Below are 16,443 nucleotides of genomic sequence, written 5' to 3'. Positions count from 1 at the left end.
CCACATGAGAAGGAGAAACCTTGCATTCTAATACTTCTTTTTTGTCAAAGAGGCAGAGGGTGCTTAGCCGATGTTGCTGTTGAACATCTGCAGTTGACCAAGTGACTAGTCTTTGTGCTATGGCCAAACAGCAGCTAGCTTGGAACTATTAAAACTTTTAATGAAAAGCAAGGATACAGTGATTGTATCCTTTGTTTATAATTCTGTAACTAGAATAAAATATTTATTGTAGTGTGCTGTTTTATCTTATCTTGGAAAATAGGCAATTATGGCAAAAAGCATAATTCTTTAAGGAATAAGGACCAAACAACTTTAAAGAAAAAATATTTGTTATTATAATTTATTGAATATTCAATATACAATACGGCAAATTTTCTGGGATTTAACCCTAGGATATGATTGTTGCTGGTGCTTATTAGTAAAAGGCTCCAGTTCATGCTTATGACTAGTAAAATGTTTTACTGTTGGAGAAGTGGATAAAGTACACGAAAGATGGCTGATTGGACTAAAACAAACTCTGGTCTCTAGCTTAGAGACCCCTCCTCCGGGTTCTTCTTTGTTTGCTGAGCGCCCGAAAACCAACCCCTCCCCCCCCCCAAATATGGAGGCTGAAAACTATAAATTACCCTTCCCACTCACATTCAGGGCTCAGATCTTTGGAAAAACAGTCTCCTCTGAGCCCGTCAGTGTTAAATAAATCCCCAATCCACCAAGGTCTCCAAGTGCCGCTTGGTTTTCCCGCCAGCATTCCAGCCTGATGCCGTAACATTACAAAGTAAAAACACAATACCATACAAAATGAAATCAAATACTTTATTTAAAAAAAAACATTTTCGAGTTTGTTTTATTCAGTCTAATGACTAACGCAATAAAAGCAGATAAACTAGTTTAATATAATTGGATGCTTTTTTTAAAAAGAGATTTTATTTCTAAGTAGTCTCTACATCCAACCTGGGGCTTAAATTTACAATCTCAAGATCAAGAGTCACATGCTCCACTGACTGAGCCAGCCAGGCGCCCCATAATTGGCTGCTTTTTTTCTTTTCTTTTTTTAAAGTTTATTTATTTTTGAGAGAGAGACACAGTGTGAGCATGGGCAGGGGAGAGGCAGAGAAAGAGGGAGAGACACAGAACTCGAAGTGGGCTCCAGGCTCTGTGCTGATGGCACACGTAACTCGTAACACAAATGGCCATCAGCACAGAGCCCAATGTGGGGCCTGAACTCACAAACTGTGAGATCATGACCTGAGCCGAAGTTGGACGCCCAACCAAGTGGGCCACCTAGGCACCTCAATTGGCTGCTTTTATACAGCACATATTGTCCAGTCCACAATATAGTATTAAATGATGGAGCACACTCAATATAACCATTTTTACAGAACTAGGAAATACATTTCTAAGAATAATTGTTACAACCCCATCTGTCATATCCAACTCCAATATTCTAATTCTGAAGCAGATAAAACCAATGACCATCCTCATATGGGCTCACGAGTAAGAGTAGTGTTACCATCAAAATCTGTATTTTTGATCCGTTATGAGCATTGAGACGAGCTTCAAATATTCCCAAAGAAAGAAGCACAGTGGACGTTATCATCACCTATTCCACAACAGCGAGTGCTCCATTCAAAACTATCTCATCCCAGGAATTAAATAAGGTCAGTCACATTCATTGGCATTTCCTCCACTGTGCTATTGTAGAAAGTCTGAATGTCACAAAGAATCCACTTGTCTTCTTCAATGTTTATGGCCACAGCTTTCCTCCCAGATCAGCCTCCACTGCCAATTCTGAACAAACAAAAATTATTAATCAGAATATTGCTTATCAAGTACAATATGGACTACTAACAATATGAGCTACTTGTTAACCATCAGTGGCTGTTTATTTCCCAAGATTATATATAGAGTGATTCTAACTAGATGCCAATTACAATATCTAGAGAGAAAAAGGATTTCTTTTGTAGTTAGTGGAAAGGATTCCTTTGGCTGCAAAATCAGATTCTATCAGGCATCTTAAGCATTATTATTTATAAAGCAGATGACAGTATTGTGTTTGTGGTAGTGGAATTAAAGCCCATACCAAGAGGGCTAGCCAAGAGCAGTTGTTGGCCTGGGACAGATGTAAACACCACAGACTAAACAAAAAGAACAATTACGTAATTCGTCTTGACACACTTTTGGAACTATAAAGTGCAACTATAAACTCTGGAATGTTAGCTATTGTTTAGGACTAGGCAGTCTAATACAATAGCCAGTAAGCTACATGTGGATATTGGAATTAAAATTAAATAAAATAGAAAATATAGTTAACCGGTTGCATGAACCACACCTCAGTAGCTACATGGTGGCCTGTCACTTTTGTGTTGGGCAGCACAGATACAGAATATTTTCCTTGCTGCAAAAGTTCTATTGGACAGACTTGGTCTAGGACTTAAAAACTTTTTATAGTGTGTGTGTGGAAGGAACTTCCAAAGATCTGTCATGATAACCCATACTTATCACTGCTTTCTGCTCAGTTCACCTAAGACACCGTAACACAGATGGCTGAGATACCACCATGGCTCTATACCAAAACAGATAATATAGCCAATCAAAAATGCCGTGGCTGGAGCAATTTAAAATATCAAATAACCGGAACAAGAAAAAAACAAATATGGAAATACTGACTCGCTCTTTGTCCAAACTACATGTTGTTTCACTCGTGAAACCATGTCCTAAATTAGGCCAGTGCCATCTCTGAGCACCATCTCATCATCTATTCTTGTTGACTACTACATTTTGTCTTTCTTTTTTATTTTAATGATTGATTTTTTAAAACAAAAGTTTATTCTTAAATGTACAACAGGATCTAAGACACTCCATTCTAGCTATCGGTAGCAACAGGGTTACGACAAGGAATCCAGATGTTTAAACAGGAATGGAATTAAGGATTACCATTGCCTCAGGCACAAGGAACAGTTTACTTTTTGCCAGATTTCTTAATTCTGCCTGTGACCAGGGGGCCCTTCCCTGTGGCCTGGTCTTGGCCTTTTAGCTCCTGGAGTTTCTTCTGCTCCTCTTTTGGCTCCTGCTTGAACGCCTTCTGTTGACATCTCCTCGGCCTATTTCTTGGGCTGCTTCAGGGGCTTCTTCCTGCCCCCTTTGCGGCTGGACATGGTGCCTCTATATCTTTTTAAAGTTATTTTTACATTAGTAGCAAGACATAATTTATTTAGTAATAAAACCACTATACCTAAGCCAGTGTCAATGTAAATTGATACCAGAAAATGCTAACAAAATCCCAATTATAGAGGAATCCCCAAGAAAGCACAAGATGTGAATAACATGACTAAAAAAAAGGACTCACGTGTAAGCTAAGGCAGCTGGATCTAACAGCATTGTTGATTTTTCCTTTGAATATCAATTGTACAAAATCCAAAGTCTGGGCTACATTTCACATTTGTTTTTCTACTATGTTCTAATCAACCATGAATCTCTCCAAGTAGAATTTAAATACATCTTACCATGTTACTAGATGATAAGATTGTTGTCCTCATTCATATATCTGATTTTAAAGGTTGTCTGGCTAACAGAATCACACTTGAACAACAACACATAAATTTATTTCACCAGAATAAAGGCAAATACTCAATGAAGATGACAAATATTCAGTTGAGAATACAGTTTCCACAAGTGGTGGGCGGTACATAGTTTATAACCATAGATACCATTGTACATAAAAATCATGAGCCTGAGATCACGGTAGTATATGTTCAAGTTCTGATTCAAACAGCAGCTGCTGCACACTCTTCCAGGCCACAAAACGGTAATGAACCGCATAGAAATCATACAGCTCACTGTGGAGTGTGGGCTTTATTTCCCCACATAGCTTGAGCTGACAAAGACTGCTAAAAATCTTCCCCTCAAAACCAACTTTTGGCAGATGACTATAATTAAATGAGGAATTGAAATACCAGTAAGTTGGCAGTAATCAAAACGTGGTTTGTCCCATACCTGAATTCCTTCCTGATAATGCCTTTCTTTCTTTCTTTCTTTCTTTCTTTCTTTCTTTCTTTCTTTCTTTCACTGTCACCACCTGCAAAATATTAATAAGACTGAATTCTCAAGAGTCATTCCTCCAGTCAGTGTTTAACTTTGTAGACATGTCTGAGACCACGCATCCCTGGCTGCTAAGCACCAGGGCAGACAGGGCTAGAAAGGTAACAGTTTTATTTTGAGCAGGGGTAAAGACAAGGCAGCACTTTACAGCTACATTGTAACTACATCCTGCATCAGTTTATTAAGGAAGTAATTAGATATTAACTGTGTCTTAACTGGCAATACTAGGGAAGAACTACTCTTACCACATCAGAAACTGAACTTCCTGGCATGCATTTTCTCAGAAGCCAGTCTACCCTCTGCCTTGTGTTCTGAAAAAGTACAGCCTGTGTACTGGTTGGTCTCTTGTATGCCACAAGGAGCATGTAATTCCAGCCCCCACCCCCCACCCCGGTATTGCAGAGAGGAAAATGTTAATAGAGTCAGAAGGAAAAGCCATTTGATTTCTTACTCTCATCCCTGCCATTGCAAGGGGCAAGTTAGAAATTCATTCTATTAATTCCACTTAAATACAGATATTATTGTACCAAATTTTAGAACAAAGTATCCTGGACTTAAGAAAGAGGTTCAGCTCAGTTTTTCTATTATCTGGTATAATTGTTTCTCTTCTTGTGTTTACTCTGCTGCTTTACTTACAAATACTATGACACGGTTACTACTTTCTGTAATTTTAGTACAGAGCTTAAGTACGAAGGTAAAAAAAAAAAAATTCTGGCCATAATTTTTATGTATATCAACTAGAAAAACATTACCCTCTTTCAAAAATATTATAAAATACTGGTCCTTTCAAGGGTCAATTCTTCCTTCTTCATTAGAAGTTGAAATGGATTTCTCATGAACTTTTTGATAACTTCCAACATATCGATTGACATTAAGGCAGAAAACAACCCAACCTTAAAACAAAAGAGAGAGATAACTAATTATGTTGACACATCAATTAAGCAGATATAACAGTTTTCGTAATAATACATAGAGAAATGTTTGAGACCAAGCGTCCCTGTCTTACTATAGAATTGAGCTAGACAGAGATTGTAGGAAACAATTGCTTTCAGCAGGGGGAAAGGACAATATAGCACTTCACAGCTATACTGTAACAATTAACCCAACCTGCTAGCTATAGACAAATCACGTGCCCACCTTAATGCTTATATTTAATTTCTGGTAAATCTCATGGATTTGACCTTTAATCCCTTGACTCCACATTTTTATCTGCTTCATCCAAAACAAGCATCTTGACCCATTTTGGAAAGTTAAAAAAACAAATCTTACTTAAATGTGGGTTGTGCATGGGGACTTCCTTCCAAAGACTACATTACGGAAGGGGAGTGTAACTTTATTGGAGAAACCAATGAGGAGTAACTTTATTGGAGAAACCTAACAAACACCACCTCAGCCAGGGGACCAAGGTCAACTCAACAGTAATAATCCTTAATTTAATGAGATGAAAATGGCACTTTACTTCTGTGGTCTTCCTCCCCCAAAACCCATAACCCCAGTCTAATCTTGAGAAAGACATCAAATTCCAATATAAGGACATCCTACTACATAGCTGACTGATATCTGACTCCTAAAAACTATTAAGGTCATCAAAAACAGGGAAAATTTTAGAAACTGTCACAGCCAAGAGGAGCTTAAGGAGACATGACAATTAAATATAAATTAAATGGGTGGGATACTGGAACCAAAAAAAAAAAAAAAAGGACATTAGGTAAAAACTAAAGAAATCAGAGTAAATTCTGGACTTCAGTTCACAATAATGTATCAAGGTTGGTTCATTAATTTTAACAAATACCACACTAATGTAAGATATGGGAAACTCCTTACAAAGTATATAGGAACTTTCTGAACTATCTTCTCAATTTTTCTGTAAACCTAAAATGGATCTAAAATATAAAGTTTATCAAAGGAAAGTCCTAGTATCATGTCTAGGAATTCATGCATTTGGCTTAAACAATGAGGCGAATTATTTTCCCTCCTGTACCTCAATATCACCAGTTTAAACATGCCCTAAGTAAAATATGGTGATACTTACAAAGATAGCTTCTATTTAACATATCAGACGCTCTCCCTGAAACACCGGTATGTGCTGCTTCAACTGTATGCTGTGCCTTTCACTTGGAACACCATTTCCACAATGCAGGCATGACAAATTGTCTCCTTACAGTATTCAAATGCCAGAATTACCATTTGGATCTAAAAGTTAAAGCTTAAATTATTATGTTGTAGAAATACAGGCTCCACCAAACCATTTCTGAAGCACATGGCTAAATGCTGAACTGCTCATATTTGGAATCTTAAGATTCTGGTCTGCAAACAGCTTTTATGCAGCACAACACAGAATCACTTCTAAGCTTACAATGCAGAATAATCAAACTGCTTCATGATAAAATCCCTTTCAGCATCTCATTTTTATTTTTATTTTTTAAAAATGTTTTATTTATTTTTTGAGAGAGAGTGGAAGTGGGGAGGGGCAGAAAGAGAGGGGGGCAGAGGATCCAAAGTGGGCTCTGAGCTGTCAAGCTGACAGCAGCCAGCCCAATGTGGAGCTTGAACTCATGAACTGTGAGATCATGCCCTGAGCGGAAGTCTGATGCTCAACCGGCTGAGCCACCCAGGGGCCCCACAGCATCTCATTTTTGATTAGATTTCTGTGCCTTTACAAACTTGAGATCCTCAGCTTCCTAGAGATACCAGTTAGATAATTAAAGAATCCAAACAAACATTTCGTACATTATTCTTCTATGTGCAGGATATGTAAGTAGTGAAACAAGTTCTTTATTTATAGCTCCAAGACAAATTGTTCTGTTATGTAGTCACTGATTATCAGTTACTTTAAAAATAAACCTTTCCAATGGGAAGTTATGCCATATAGCCTTGATCTTAATAAAGCCTACAGCTTGGTTAAGAAAAGCTTTATTTCATAGCTAGTAACAGTGAATTTTTTTTTAAACGTGTATTTATTTTGAGAGAAAGTGGGGGCGAGGGACATAAAGAGAGAGAGAGAGAGAGAGAGAGAGAGAGAGAGAGAGAGAGAATCCCAAGCAGGCTCTATGCTGTCAGCTCACAGCTGGATGTGGGCTGGATCTCATGAACCATGAGATCAAGACCTGAGCCAGAATCAAGAGTCCAACACTTAACCAAATGAGCCACCCAGGTGCCTGCAGTGAGCTTTGAAAAACAGATAGCATGCAACAGATTTATCACAAACTACAAAGATTCCCAACTAATTACTGATCATTGCAGTTTTCATGTTGCAAAATTGCATTTAGACTTAACAACAATAACACAAAGGGCATGGAATCTGTCTACCCTGAAACAAAGACAGCTTTAGTTTCTCAGGCTGGGGAGATATAGCCCTGCAAACCATCTCTGCAAACCTAGTTCCTGTTTAATTTGAAACAAGAACTCAGGGATGCCTGGGTGGTGCAGTCAGTTGAGTGTCTGACTTTGGCTCAGGTCATGGTCTTGCAGTTTGTGAGTTCAAGCCCCACACCAGGCTCTGTGCTGACAGCTCAGAGCCTGGAGCCTGCTTCGGATTCTGCATTTCCCTCTCTCTGCCCCTTCCCAGCGCATGCTCTCTCTTTATCTCTCAAAGATAAATAAACTTTTAAAAAATTTTTGAGACAAAAACTATATGCTTGCATGTGGACAATAATAGAAAAAAAAAGGTTCTGAATAGACCACTTTACACCAAATCTTAAGCTATTCTTCACTTTTGTAAAACCTGAAGTATCTGAAAATTTATGTTCCCCTGGGGGACAGCCATTAACCAATGACTGGTGGTGCAGATGTAAATAAACTAGTGCTGGCCTCTTTGGTAAGGACACCCCTGAGGACTGACTACACTGATCTCACAGTTCTTCTGTGGGATGGAGCCACCTCCAGGGCAACACCTGCTTGAGAGTAAAGCTTGCCTGCTTCCGAATGCACTGAGATGAACACAACATCACTTCTGTGCTTTCTCTTCCCCAAATGGATAGCCTGAATCTATTTGGGGAGAAGTGTCAGAAAACAAACAAACAATGGGGGAATATTCTATTAAAAAACTGTCCTCCACTCTCAATGATTGACACCATCCTCTACTCACATATTTTTAGTACGCAGAGATCTCTATTAAGGATACGAATACCAAAATCACTTCATCATCTAACCTATTAAAATCACGAAAGACGAAGACTGAGGAACTGTTCCAGAATGAAGGAGACCAAAGAGACATAACTACTAAATCCAACATATGATCCTATATTATATTTTGGACCAGTAAACAAGCCATTTTTTTTTTTTTGTAAGATGTTCACTAGTTGGTCAACTGGTGAAATTTGAATTAGGTCTACAGATTAAATAATATTGAATCAATGTTATTTTTTTATTTTGATAATTGTGTTATGATGTAAGAGAATACCCTTATTTCTAGATAACACACACTGAAATATTAAGGGGTAAACAGGCATAATGTCAGTGACTTACTGCCAAATGCTTCAGAAATACATTATGTGAGTATATGTGCAATTTGCAATTGTGTATATATACAAAGAATAAAACAAATGTGTTATAAATAGTAACATTTGAGAAATACAGGTAAAGAATACTGGAATTCTTTGTCCACTTTTGTAACTTTTCTAGAAGTCTAAAATAATTTCAAATTAAAAGTGTAAAATTCAAAATAAGAGTATCAAGCCTATTAACATAATTTATAGAAGAGAAACCACAGAAGTCTTAAACTGGCAGCTCATTTGTTTTCTTTGTTCTGCATAGTGTTTTAAACCCGAATTAGATGCTTTCTGAGGAAATTTCATATGCAAATCCAAATTTCCACCTTTGCATGAAAAATTCGTAGATTGTAATCCTATTCCTTATCCTTTAGTGGCAACTAATGAGTAGCAACTAATAAGTCTGTAGGTAACAAACATTCAACCATAGGATGGTAAAGCCAAGATGAAATAACTCATCAATAAATCATGGGAACTCGAGGGCATCTGAATCTCCAGAGTGTGATTTAGAAGGAGAAACCACAAGCCAGCCAGCTAGGGTCCCCTATGGCACAGCTGTATCTCCAGTCCCAGTGTCCAAGGAAGTGGCTGCAGATATGGAGGGCACAGCCAAGAGGACCATGAGGAGGAGCGAGCAAAATAAATTGGAAGGGATCAGCATAGGATGCAGGAAGACCTAGTGTGTGGGTGAAAAGAGACCCATTTCTACAACGTTAGTGGAATAAATTTAGCCTTTATGAATGCAAAGCTCTACTTGGTAATAAAACATAACTGCAGAAAATGGTGTCAAAGAAAGAAAAGCAGGTTTAAGTGAGGCTTCAATAAAAATCCTTGACAATCAGAGGAAACAAGAAAAGCATTCTGCACCTTGTGTCATGTCTGAACTTTGAAAGCACTGATCCCAGCTTTCTCCTTGAGGATTAGACCCAGAGCTTCCTGCAGAAAGCTTCTCCAGCTGAAGCCCACAGATGGGAAACTGATCACTCGGTTGCTAAATGATGTGTGTGTGATTTCTGGCTTCAAACTCTGGATGGCCTCACAGGTGGAGTAAGAAGCCAGTGTGATGTACAGGCCACAATCTAGGAAGAAGCACATCACAGTCCCTAATGAACGGGAGAATATCATTTTCAGGAAAAACGATTTAGAGCCTGTGCTCTATTACATTACCATGGGACTACAGGACTCCAAAGTGAACTATGATATGACAAGGATGACACAGGCAGTGGGGCAGAAACATTAATGTTTGCTGGCAGGAAGCTCAGAACACAGGAATTCTATTTCCTCATTAACATTGACATCATTTGCTGAGAATGGCTTGTGAGGGATGTCAGAGGTTTAAAAAGAATGAAGAGAATCTGATACAGCAGTTGCAGAAAATGAAAGAATGAGGTGGCTAGAGAAACGCTATGGGCCTGCTGTGCAGTGCAAAACAACTAGGCAACGTTAACTCCCATGAATTTCTTTTACTATCAAGTCTTCTCAGTGCACAAGTTTCTCCAGCTCTTCTAGGAAGCTTGATGCAGGCACAAAGAAGACAAATAGTTGGATCCATCCACAATTGCAGTTTTCTCGGGTGAATAAATAGCTGGTAATAATTGACAGCATTTATAAACCTTGGGGTGGAGACTCAGGTGTTTGTTATGATTTTACAAATAATCAAGGATCAGATATGATAAGTGACTTGTTTACAATCACTTGGGTAATAAACAGTAGTTGCTAAGATTAGAACTTCAATCTTTGTTCTACATTTCTCTTTAGGTGGTGGAAAGGTTTTGTAGCTTTTTGAAGGAAAACCAGGAAAAATTCCCGAAGGAATATTAGAGAATAGTCTGCAATTAAACTATTTTAACACTGTAAACACTAAGGAAATAAAACAATATACAAAGAAATAAAAAACTCTTGTAAGGCTTGACCTTTGGCTTTTAAAACATACTAAGTCTACCTTACCATAAATAACCACTGAATGTAAACTCATTTTCTAGCTTTACCCATTACCCTGTAGTTATTTTCTCTCCCCTAGTGGTTGGTAATGTTTCTTCTGTTTAAAACACAATGAAAATAAAAATAATATAAAATTATGCATGGGGAACAATGAATGAAACTGATACATAAATATTTTTATTAGCCCAGCTTATAGATATTTGATTTGGTAAAATTGGTATATTATAATCTAAAATACTTGCTTTATCTATTATTGAACAGTACATTTCTTTTCACTGAAACTCAGATATCCATAACATTCTTAATTGTTTGGCTATTTAAAAATTGAAATAAAAATTTAAAAGTTAAAAATATAGAATGATTTGTTATGCCAAAGATTCACTCTAACGGTCAAATGTAATAGCTAATAGCTAAAATTACTTTTGATGTCCCAGGCACTTGACAATCCTATGAAGTGGGTACAATTATTATCATCTTTATTTTAAAGAAGAGGAAACTGAGGCCCAGAGAGATTATATAATTTGCCTACTGCCATCAAAGTGACAGAACTATGCTTTAAACCCAGGTGTGTTTCATTCCAGAATTCGAGCTCTTAGCCTCTACATGCCAAATGCACTTAATCCCTACTTTTATGGCGATGTATGGAATTTTTGCAATACATATGAGTATAACTTTGTCCACTGACATCAAAGCCAAATGATATGCCATTGTGTAGTCATTATAAAGTATACTTTAATCATCACAGAGCAAATCAATATTCCTTAACAGCTTAATACAGTTACTTCTTCCCTGAAATATAAATGCTGTAGAGGAGAACTTGAATATAAACTTATCCTCCAGCCCTCTGAAGGATAAGTTTGCTTTTGTTAACTGGATTAATTCCAACAGTAAGAATGAACTCCCCAGGAGTCTTCTTCTGATGAAGGGCAGCAGAACTAAAATGGGTTTTTAAGGTGTTCTGGCCTCATTACCCACTAGTTGCATAACCTTGGGCAAGTCTTCTTCAGAACTTGGATTACAACAACACTCCCCACACGGGGACTGCTGTGAGAGCACGCTGTAAATGGTTAGGAGGTGTACAAGTATTAGTCTAGTCTAGGTTTGCCAGATAAAAAAACAACATGCTCAGTTCAAAATTTCACGTTATATTGGGGATATATTTATAGGCAAAAATTATTTGTTGATTGAAATTTAAATTTACCCAGTGTCTCGTGTTTTTATTGCCAAATCTGGCAACTCCATGGCGAGGGGAGCATGGAGAACGGCAAGCCTAGCTCCACGGTCCTCCACCTCCCAAATGGAGAAACTGAGGCAGTCAGCGGGCTGAAGGGTGAACGCAGGGAGAGGGAGGAGAGGAAAGGGCTAGGTGTAAGAGGATGCCCTTTCGGGGGCGGGGGTTGGGGGGTGGGACTGAAAGCAGATTCCCGGGTCCCTCCAGTCCTCCTCCCCCTCCTCACCTCCCACTGCTCAGGCAGGCCAAAGATCCCCCGCCCCTGCGCGGGAAAGCAACCTTTACCTCGGCGGCAGCCGCGGGCTCGGGGGGCGCTCCCCTCCGGTTCCTCTCAGTCGCCATCAGCAGCACCAGCACCACAGAGGCCGTGGCCACGTCCCCGAAGCCCGGCTGCTTGTTGATGTGCGACTGCGTTTCATATGTCACGCAAATCATCCCTCCATTCTTTCTGGAAGTCTCTTGTCCTCCTCTGGCCACCGTCCAGGTCAGAGCCAAGAAATGGACCAATCCAAGCAAGCAATTCAGGAGGGGGCGTCACCGCTAAAGCCAATCACAGAACAGAGCTGCGCTCCGTGGTGGCGATTGGCCAATCGGTTTCTTTGCCCTGTAGGTGGTCTGCCTAGTGGGGAGGTGTCGGCCCTGTTGTCAGCCTTCGTAGGACCCTGGGTGTCGGCTAGGTGGGTCCTCCTGTGGTCCGGGGGGTTCTTTCTCTCTCGTAGGCTCTAGGACAAGGAACACCCCACGACCTTTAAGCTTTAGAGCCTCTGAGGGGAAGAAGGGAAGGGAGCTGGTTTAGAATATAAAGGGATATGGGCTAAGAATACACAATTTTATGTTTTCAAGAATGTGAAAAACATATGCTTACAAAAGCCCTCTTAATCGCCTCAAAACTGAAATCACAGACTTTTTAAATAGACTATTTTTTTCTATAATGGTATTTGAAAATATTGTGAAATAAGTGACACATCACATTGTGTAAGTTTAAGCTGTACAGTGTGTTGATTTGACACATCTATACATTGCAATATGATTACCACCACAGCATTAGCTAACACCTCTATCAAGTCACATAATTATTTTTTTGTGCATAGTGAGAACATTTGAGATCTAGTCTCTTAGCAACTTTGAAGTATAAAGCACAGTGTTGTTAACAATAGTTCACTATGCTGTGCATTAGATCTCCAGAACTTACTCATCTTCTGATTGCAAGTCTATAGAGTTTTTAACAGAAGTTATAGGTTCATAGCAAAATTGGCCAGAAGATACTGAGATTTCCTGTGTAACACATTGCCCCCCACATGCATAGCCCCCCCCCCTATTATCACCATCACCCACCAGAGTGGTACATTGTTACAACTGATGAATCTACACTGACATAATCACTGAAAGTCCATAGTTTACAATTTAGTTCATTTTTGGTGTTGTACTTTTACGAGTTCAGATGAATTTTTAACCATATATATCCAAGAGTAGTTTTACTGCCTTAAAAATCCTCTGTGCTCTGCATATTCATTCCTCTCTCTCCAATAACCCCTGGCAATCACTGATCTTTTAAATTGTCTTTATAGTTTTGCCTTTTCCAGAATGTCATATAGTTGGAAATGTACAGTAAGAAGTTTACAGCTTTCGCGAGGTAATCACTGCTTTCAGATTATGTCTTTCACTTAGCAATATGCATTTAAGTTTCCTCCATTTCTTTTCATGGCGTGGTAGCTCATGTCTTTCTAGTGCTGAATGATATTCCATCGTCTTGATGTGCCACAGTTTACTTATCCATTCACCTACTGAAGGGCATCTTGGTTGCTTCCAATTTGGCAATTGTGAATATAACTGCTATAAATACCCATGTGCAGGTTGTTGTGTGGAAGAGTTAAAGAAGCAATTCATAATTTAGAAAACAGAAATGGGAGTACTAATAAATATAAGATCTGAAAAAAAATAAGAATAGACACTTGGCTAGCCTGAGGAAGTACAATCAAAATAAAAACAAGGTGAAATAACTTACACAAAAAATTCATAGAATTGTATGGGATCATGTTACTCACCTCTGTGTAATAAATTTGAAAATCTGGGTAATACAGATGAAATTACAAGAAATATAATTTATCAAAATATCCCAGAAAAGATAGAAGCTAAGTGAACTGGTTACCATAGAATAAATAGATGTTGTCAGAGAACTGTATTTTCCCACACCTCCATCCACAAAAGCATCAGGACTACATTATTTCACAGGAGAATTCTACTGAGAAACTTTAAGGAACAGATAAGTTGGTTGCTATTGATTCTATCCTGAGCACAGAAATAGAGACAACTTCCAAATTCTATTTATGAAATGAGTATAACACTGATAACAAAATCTAATAAACCACACATATATCTGATGCATACACATACACAGCGACCATAGACATTCTTATCCAGTAATCAAGACAGCATGGTGTTGGTGAAATAATAGACTAATAAATCAATTGAACAGAATAAAGTGCCCTGTTATAGTCCCACCCAACTTTAGTCAACTGATCTTTGACAAAAGAGCAATGGAAATTCAATAGAAGAAAGACAGTCTTTTCAACAAGTGGTGATGGAAAAACTGGGCATCCATCTGCAAAATAATGAATCTAGACACTAACCTTACATTTTTAACAAAAATTATCTAAAAGTGGATATAGACCTAAATGTAAAACACAAAACTATGGAGCTTTTAGAAGAAAACATGAGAGAAAATCTAGGGGCACCTGAATGGCTCAGTCAATTAAGTGTCCAACTTTGGCTCAGGTCATGATCTCACAGTTTGTGAGTTTGAGCCCCTTGTGGGGCTCTGCGCTGACAGCTCAGAGCCTGGAGCCTGCTTTGGATTCTGTGTCTCCTCTCTCTTGCTGCCCCTCCCCTGCTTATGCTCTCTCTTTCTCAAAAATAAACTATCAAAGCAAAACTAAATAAATAAAACAAAAATTAAAAATTAAAAAAATAAAAAAGATTTTTTAAAAAAGAGAAAATCGAGGTGACCTTGGGTTTGGTAATGATATTTATTTATTTGTTTATTTATTATTTTTTACTTTAGAGAGAGAGAGAGAGAGAGAGAGAGAATGGGGGAGGACAGAGGGAGAGAGAGAGAGAGAGGGACAGAGAAAGAGACAGAGAGAGAATCCCAAGCAAGTTCTATGCTCAGCATAGAGCTTGATCCCACAACACGGGGCTCGATTCCACAACCCTGGGATCATGACTTAAGCCAAAATCAAGAGCTGGATGCCTAACTGACTGTGCCACTGAGGCACCCCTAGTAATGACTTTTAGATACAACAGCAAAGGCATGATCCATGAAAGAAAAAAATTGATAAATTGTTCTTCATTAAAATTAAAAACTTCGGCTCTGGAAAAGACATTGTCAAGAAAATGAAAAGACAAGCCACAGACTGGGAGAAAATGTCTGCAAAACACATATCTGATCAAGGACTTGTATTCAAAGTATACAAAGAATTTTTTTTTTTTTTAGTGTTTATTTATTTTTGAGACAGAGATATAGTGTGAGTGGGGGAGGGGTAGAGAGAGAGGGGGATACAGAATCTGAAGCAGGCTCCAGGCTCTGAGCTGTTAGCACAGAGCCCGACGTGGGGCTCAAACTCACAAACCGCGAGATCATGACCTGAGCTGAAGTCGAATGCGTAACCAACTGAGCCACTCAGGCTCCCCACAAAGAACTCTTAAAAACTTAACAATAAGAAAACAAACAACCTAGTTAAAAAGTGGGCAGACACCTCACCAAAGAAGATATACAGATAAGTGTACAAAAAATTGCTCACCATCATATGTCATTAGATAGTTGCAAATTTAAACTACTACGACGTATCACAAATACCTATTAGAATGGCCAAAATCCAAAACGCTGAAAATACCAAATTCTGGTTAGGATGTGGACCAACAAGGACTCTCATTCATTGTTGATGGGTATGTAAATGGTTTTACGAGACAGTTTGTAGTTTTGGGACACCTGAGTGGCTCAGTTGGTTTAACATCTGACTCTTGATCTTGGCTCAGGTCTTTTTTTTAATTTTTTTAAGATTATTTTTAATGTTTATTTATTTTTGATAGAGAGAGAGTTGGGGGTAGCAAGGAGAGAGGGAGACAGGAACCTACCGTACTGACAGCAGAGAGCCCTATGCAGGGCTCGAACTCATGAACCATGAGATCATGCATGACCTGAGCTGAAGTCAGATGCTTAACCGGCTGAGCCACCCCAGTGCCCCTAGCTCACGTCTTGATCTTGGGTCATGAGTTCAAGCCCTGTATTGGTTCCACGTTGGGCTCTGCATTGATTGGGCTCCACGTGAAGCTTCCTTAAAAAAAAACCACACACACACAGTTTTAGTTTCTTACGAAAGTAAACATAGTCTTACCACACAATCCAACAATTGCATTCATAGGTATTTATCCAAATGATTTAAGAATTTAAGCCCACATAAAAACCTGTGCTCACTGTTTACAGCAGCTTTATTTATAACTGTCTGCAACTGAATACAACCCAGATGTTCTTCAGTAGGTAAATGAATAAACAGATACCTCTATACAACAGAATATAAGAAATACTATTCAGTGTAAAAAAAAATGAGTTAACAAGCCATAGAAAGACATAGAGGAAACTTAAATGCGTATTGCTAAGTGAGGGTGGTCAGTCTGAGAAGGCTA

General features: G+C 38.6%; 1 protein-coding gene and 3 non-coding genes across 4 annotated transcripts; all 4 read right to left on the bottom strand.

Annotated features, from left to right (window-relative positions):
- Positions 1 to 759: 759 nt before the first annotated feature.
- On the bottom strand, positions 760 to 12,238 carry LOC125175242 (translation machinery-associated protein 7-like). Its single transcript, XM_047875628.1, is given in 7 exon segments — positions 760 to 1,788; positions 2,935 to 3,089; positions 3,091 to 3,168; positions 3,994 to 4,075; positions 4,851 to 4,991; positions 6,131 to 6,291; positions 12,046 to 12,238. Coding segments are annotated over 2 exon segments (195 nt in total). The 5' UTR covers positions 3,156 to 3,168; positions 3,994 to 4,075; positions 4,851 to 4,991; positions 6,131 to 6,291; positions 12,046 to 12,238; the 3' UTR covers positions 760 to 1,788; positions 2,935 to 2,959.
- Positions 3,788 to 3,922, bottom strand: LOC125175877 (small nucleolar RNA SNORA4). Its single transcript, XR_007156039.1, has one exon. It is a non-coding gene; the product is annotated as a small nucleolar RNA SNORA4 (small nucleolar RNA).
- Positions 4,143 to 4,272, bottom strand: LOC125175869 (small nucleolar RNA SNORA63). The gene has a single exon (XR_007156032.1). It is a non-coding gene; the product is annotated as a small nucleolar RNA SNORA63 (small nucleolar RNA).
- LOC125175902 (small nucleolar RNA SNORA81) lies at positions 4,615 to 4,794 on the bottom strand. Its single transcript, XR_007156061.1, has one exon. It is a non-coding gene; the product is annotated as a small nucleolar RNA SNORA81 (small nucleolar RNA).
- Positions 12,239 to 16,443: the final 4,205 nt, after the last annotated feature.

This window comes from Prionailurus viverrinus, chromosome C2 (genome assembly GCF_022837055.1).
Source record: "Prionailurus viverrinus isolate Anna chromosome C2, UM_Priviv_1.0, whole genome shotgun sequence".
Taxonomy (NCBI): Eukaryota; Metazoa; Chordata; class Mammalia; order Carnivora; family Felidae; genus Prionailurus; species Prionailurus viverrinus.
Note: the sequence above shows the minus strand (reverse complement) of the source record. Positions and strands in the feature narration are given on the sequence as shown.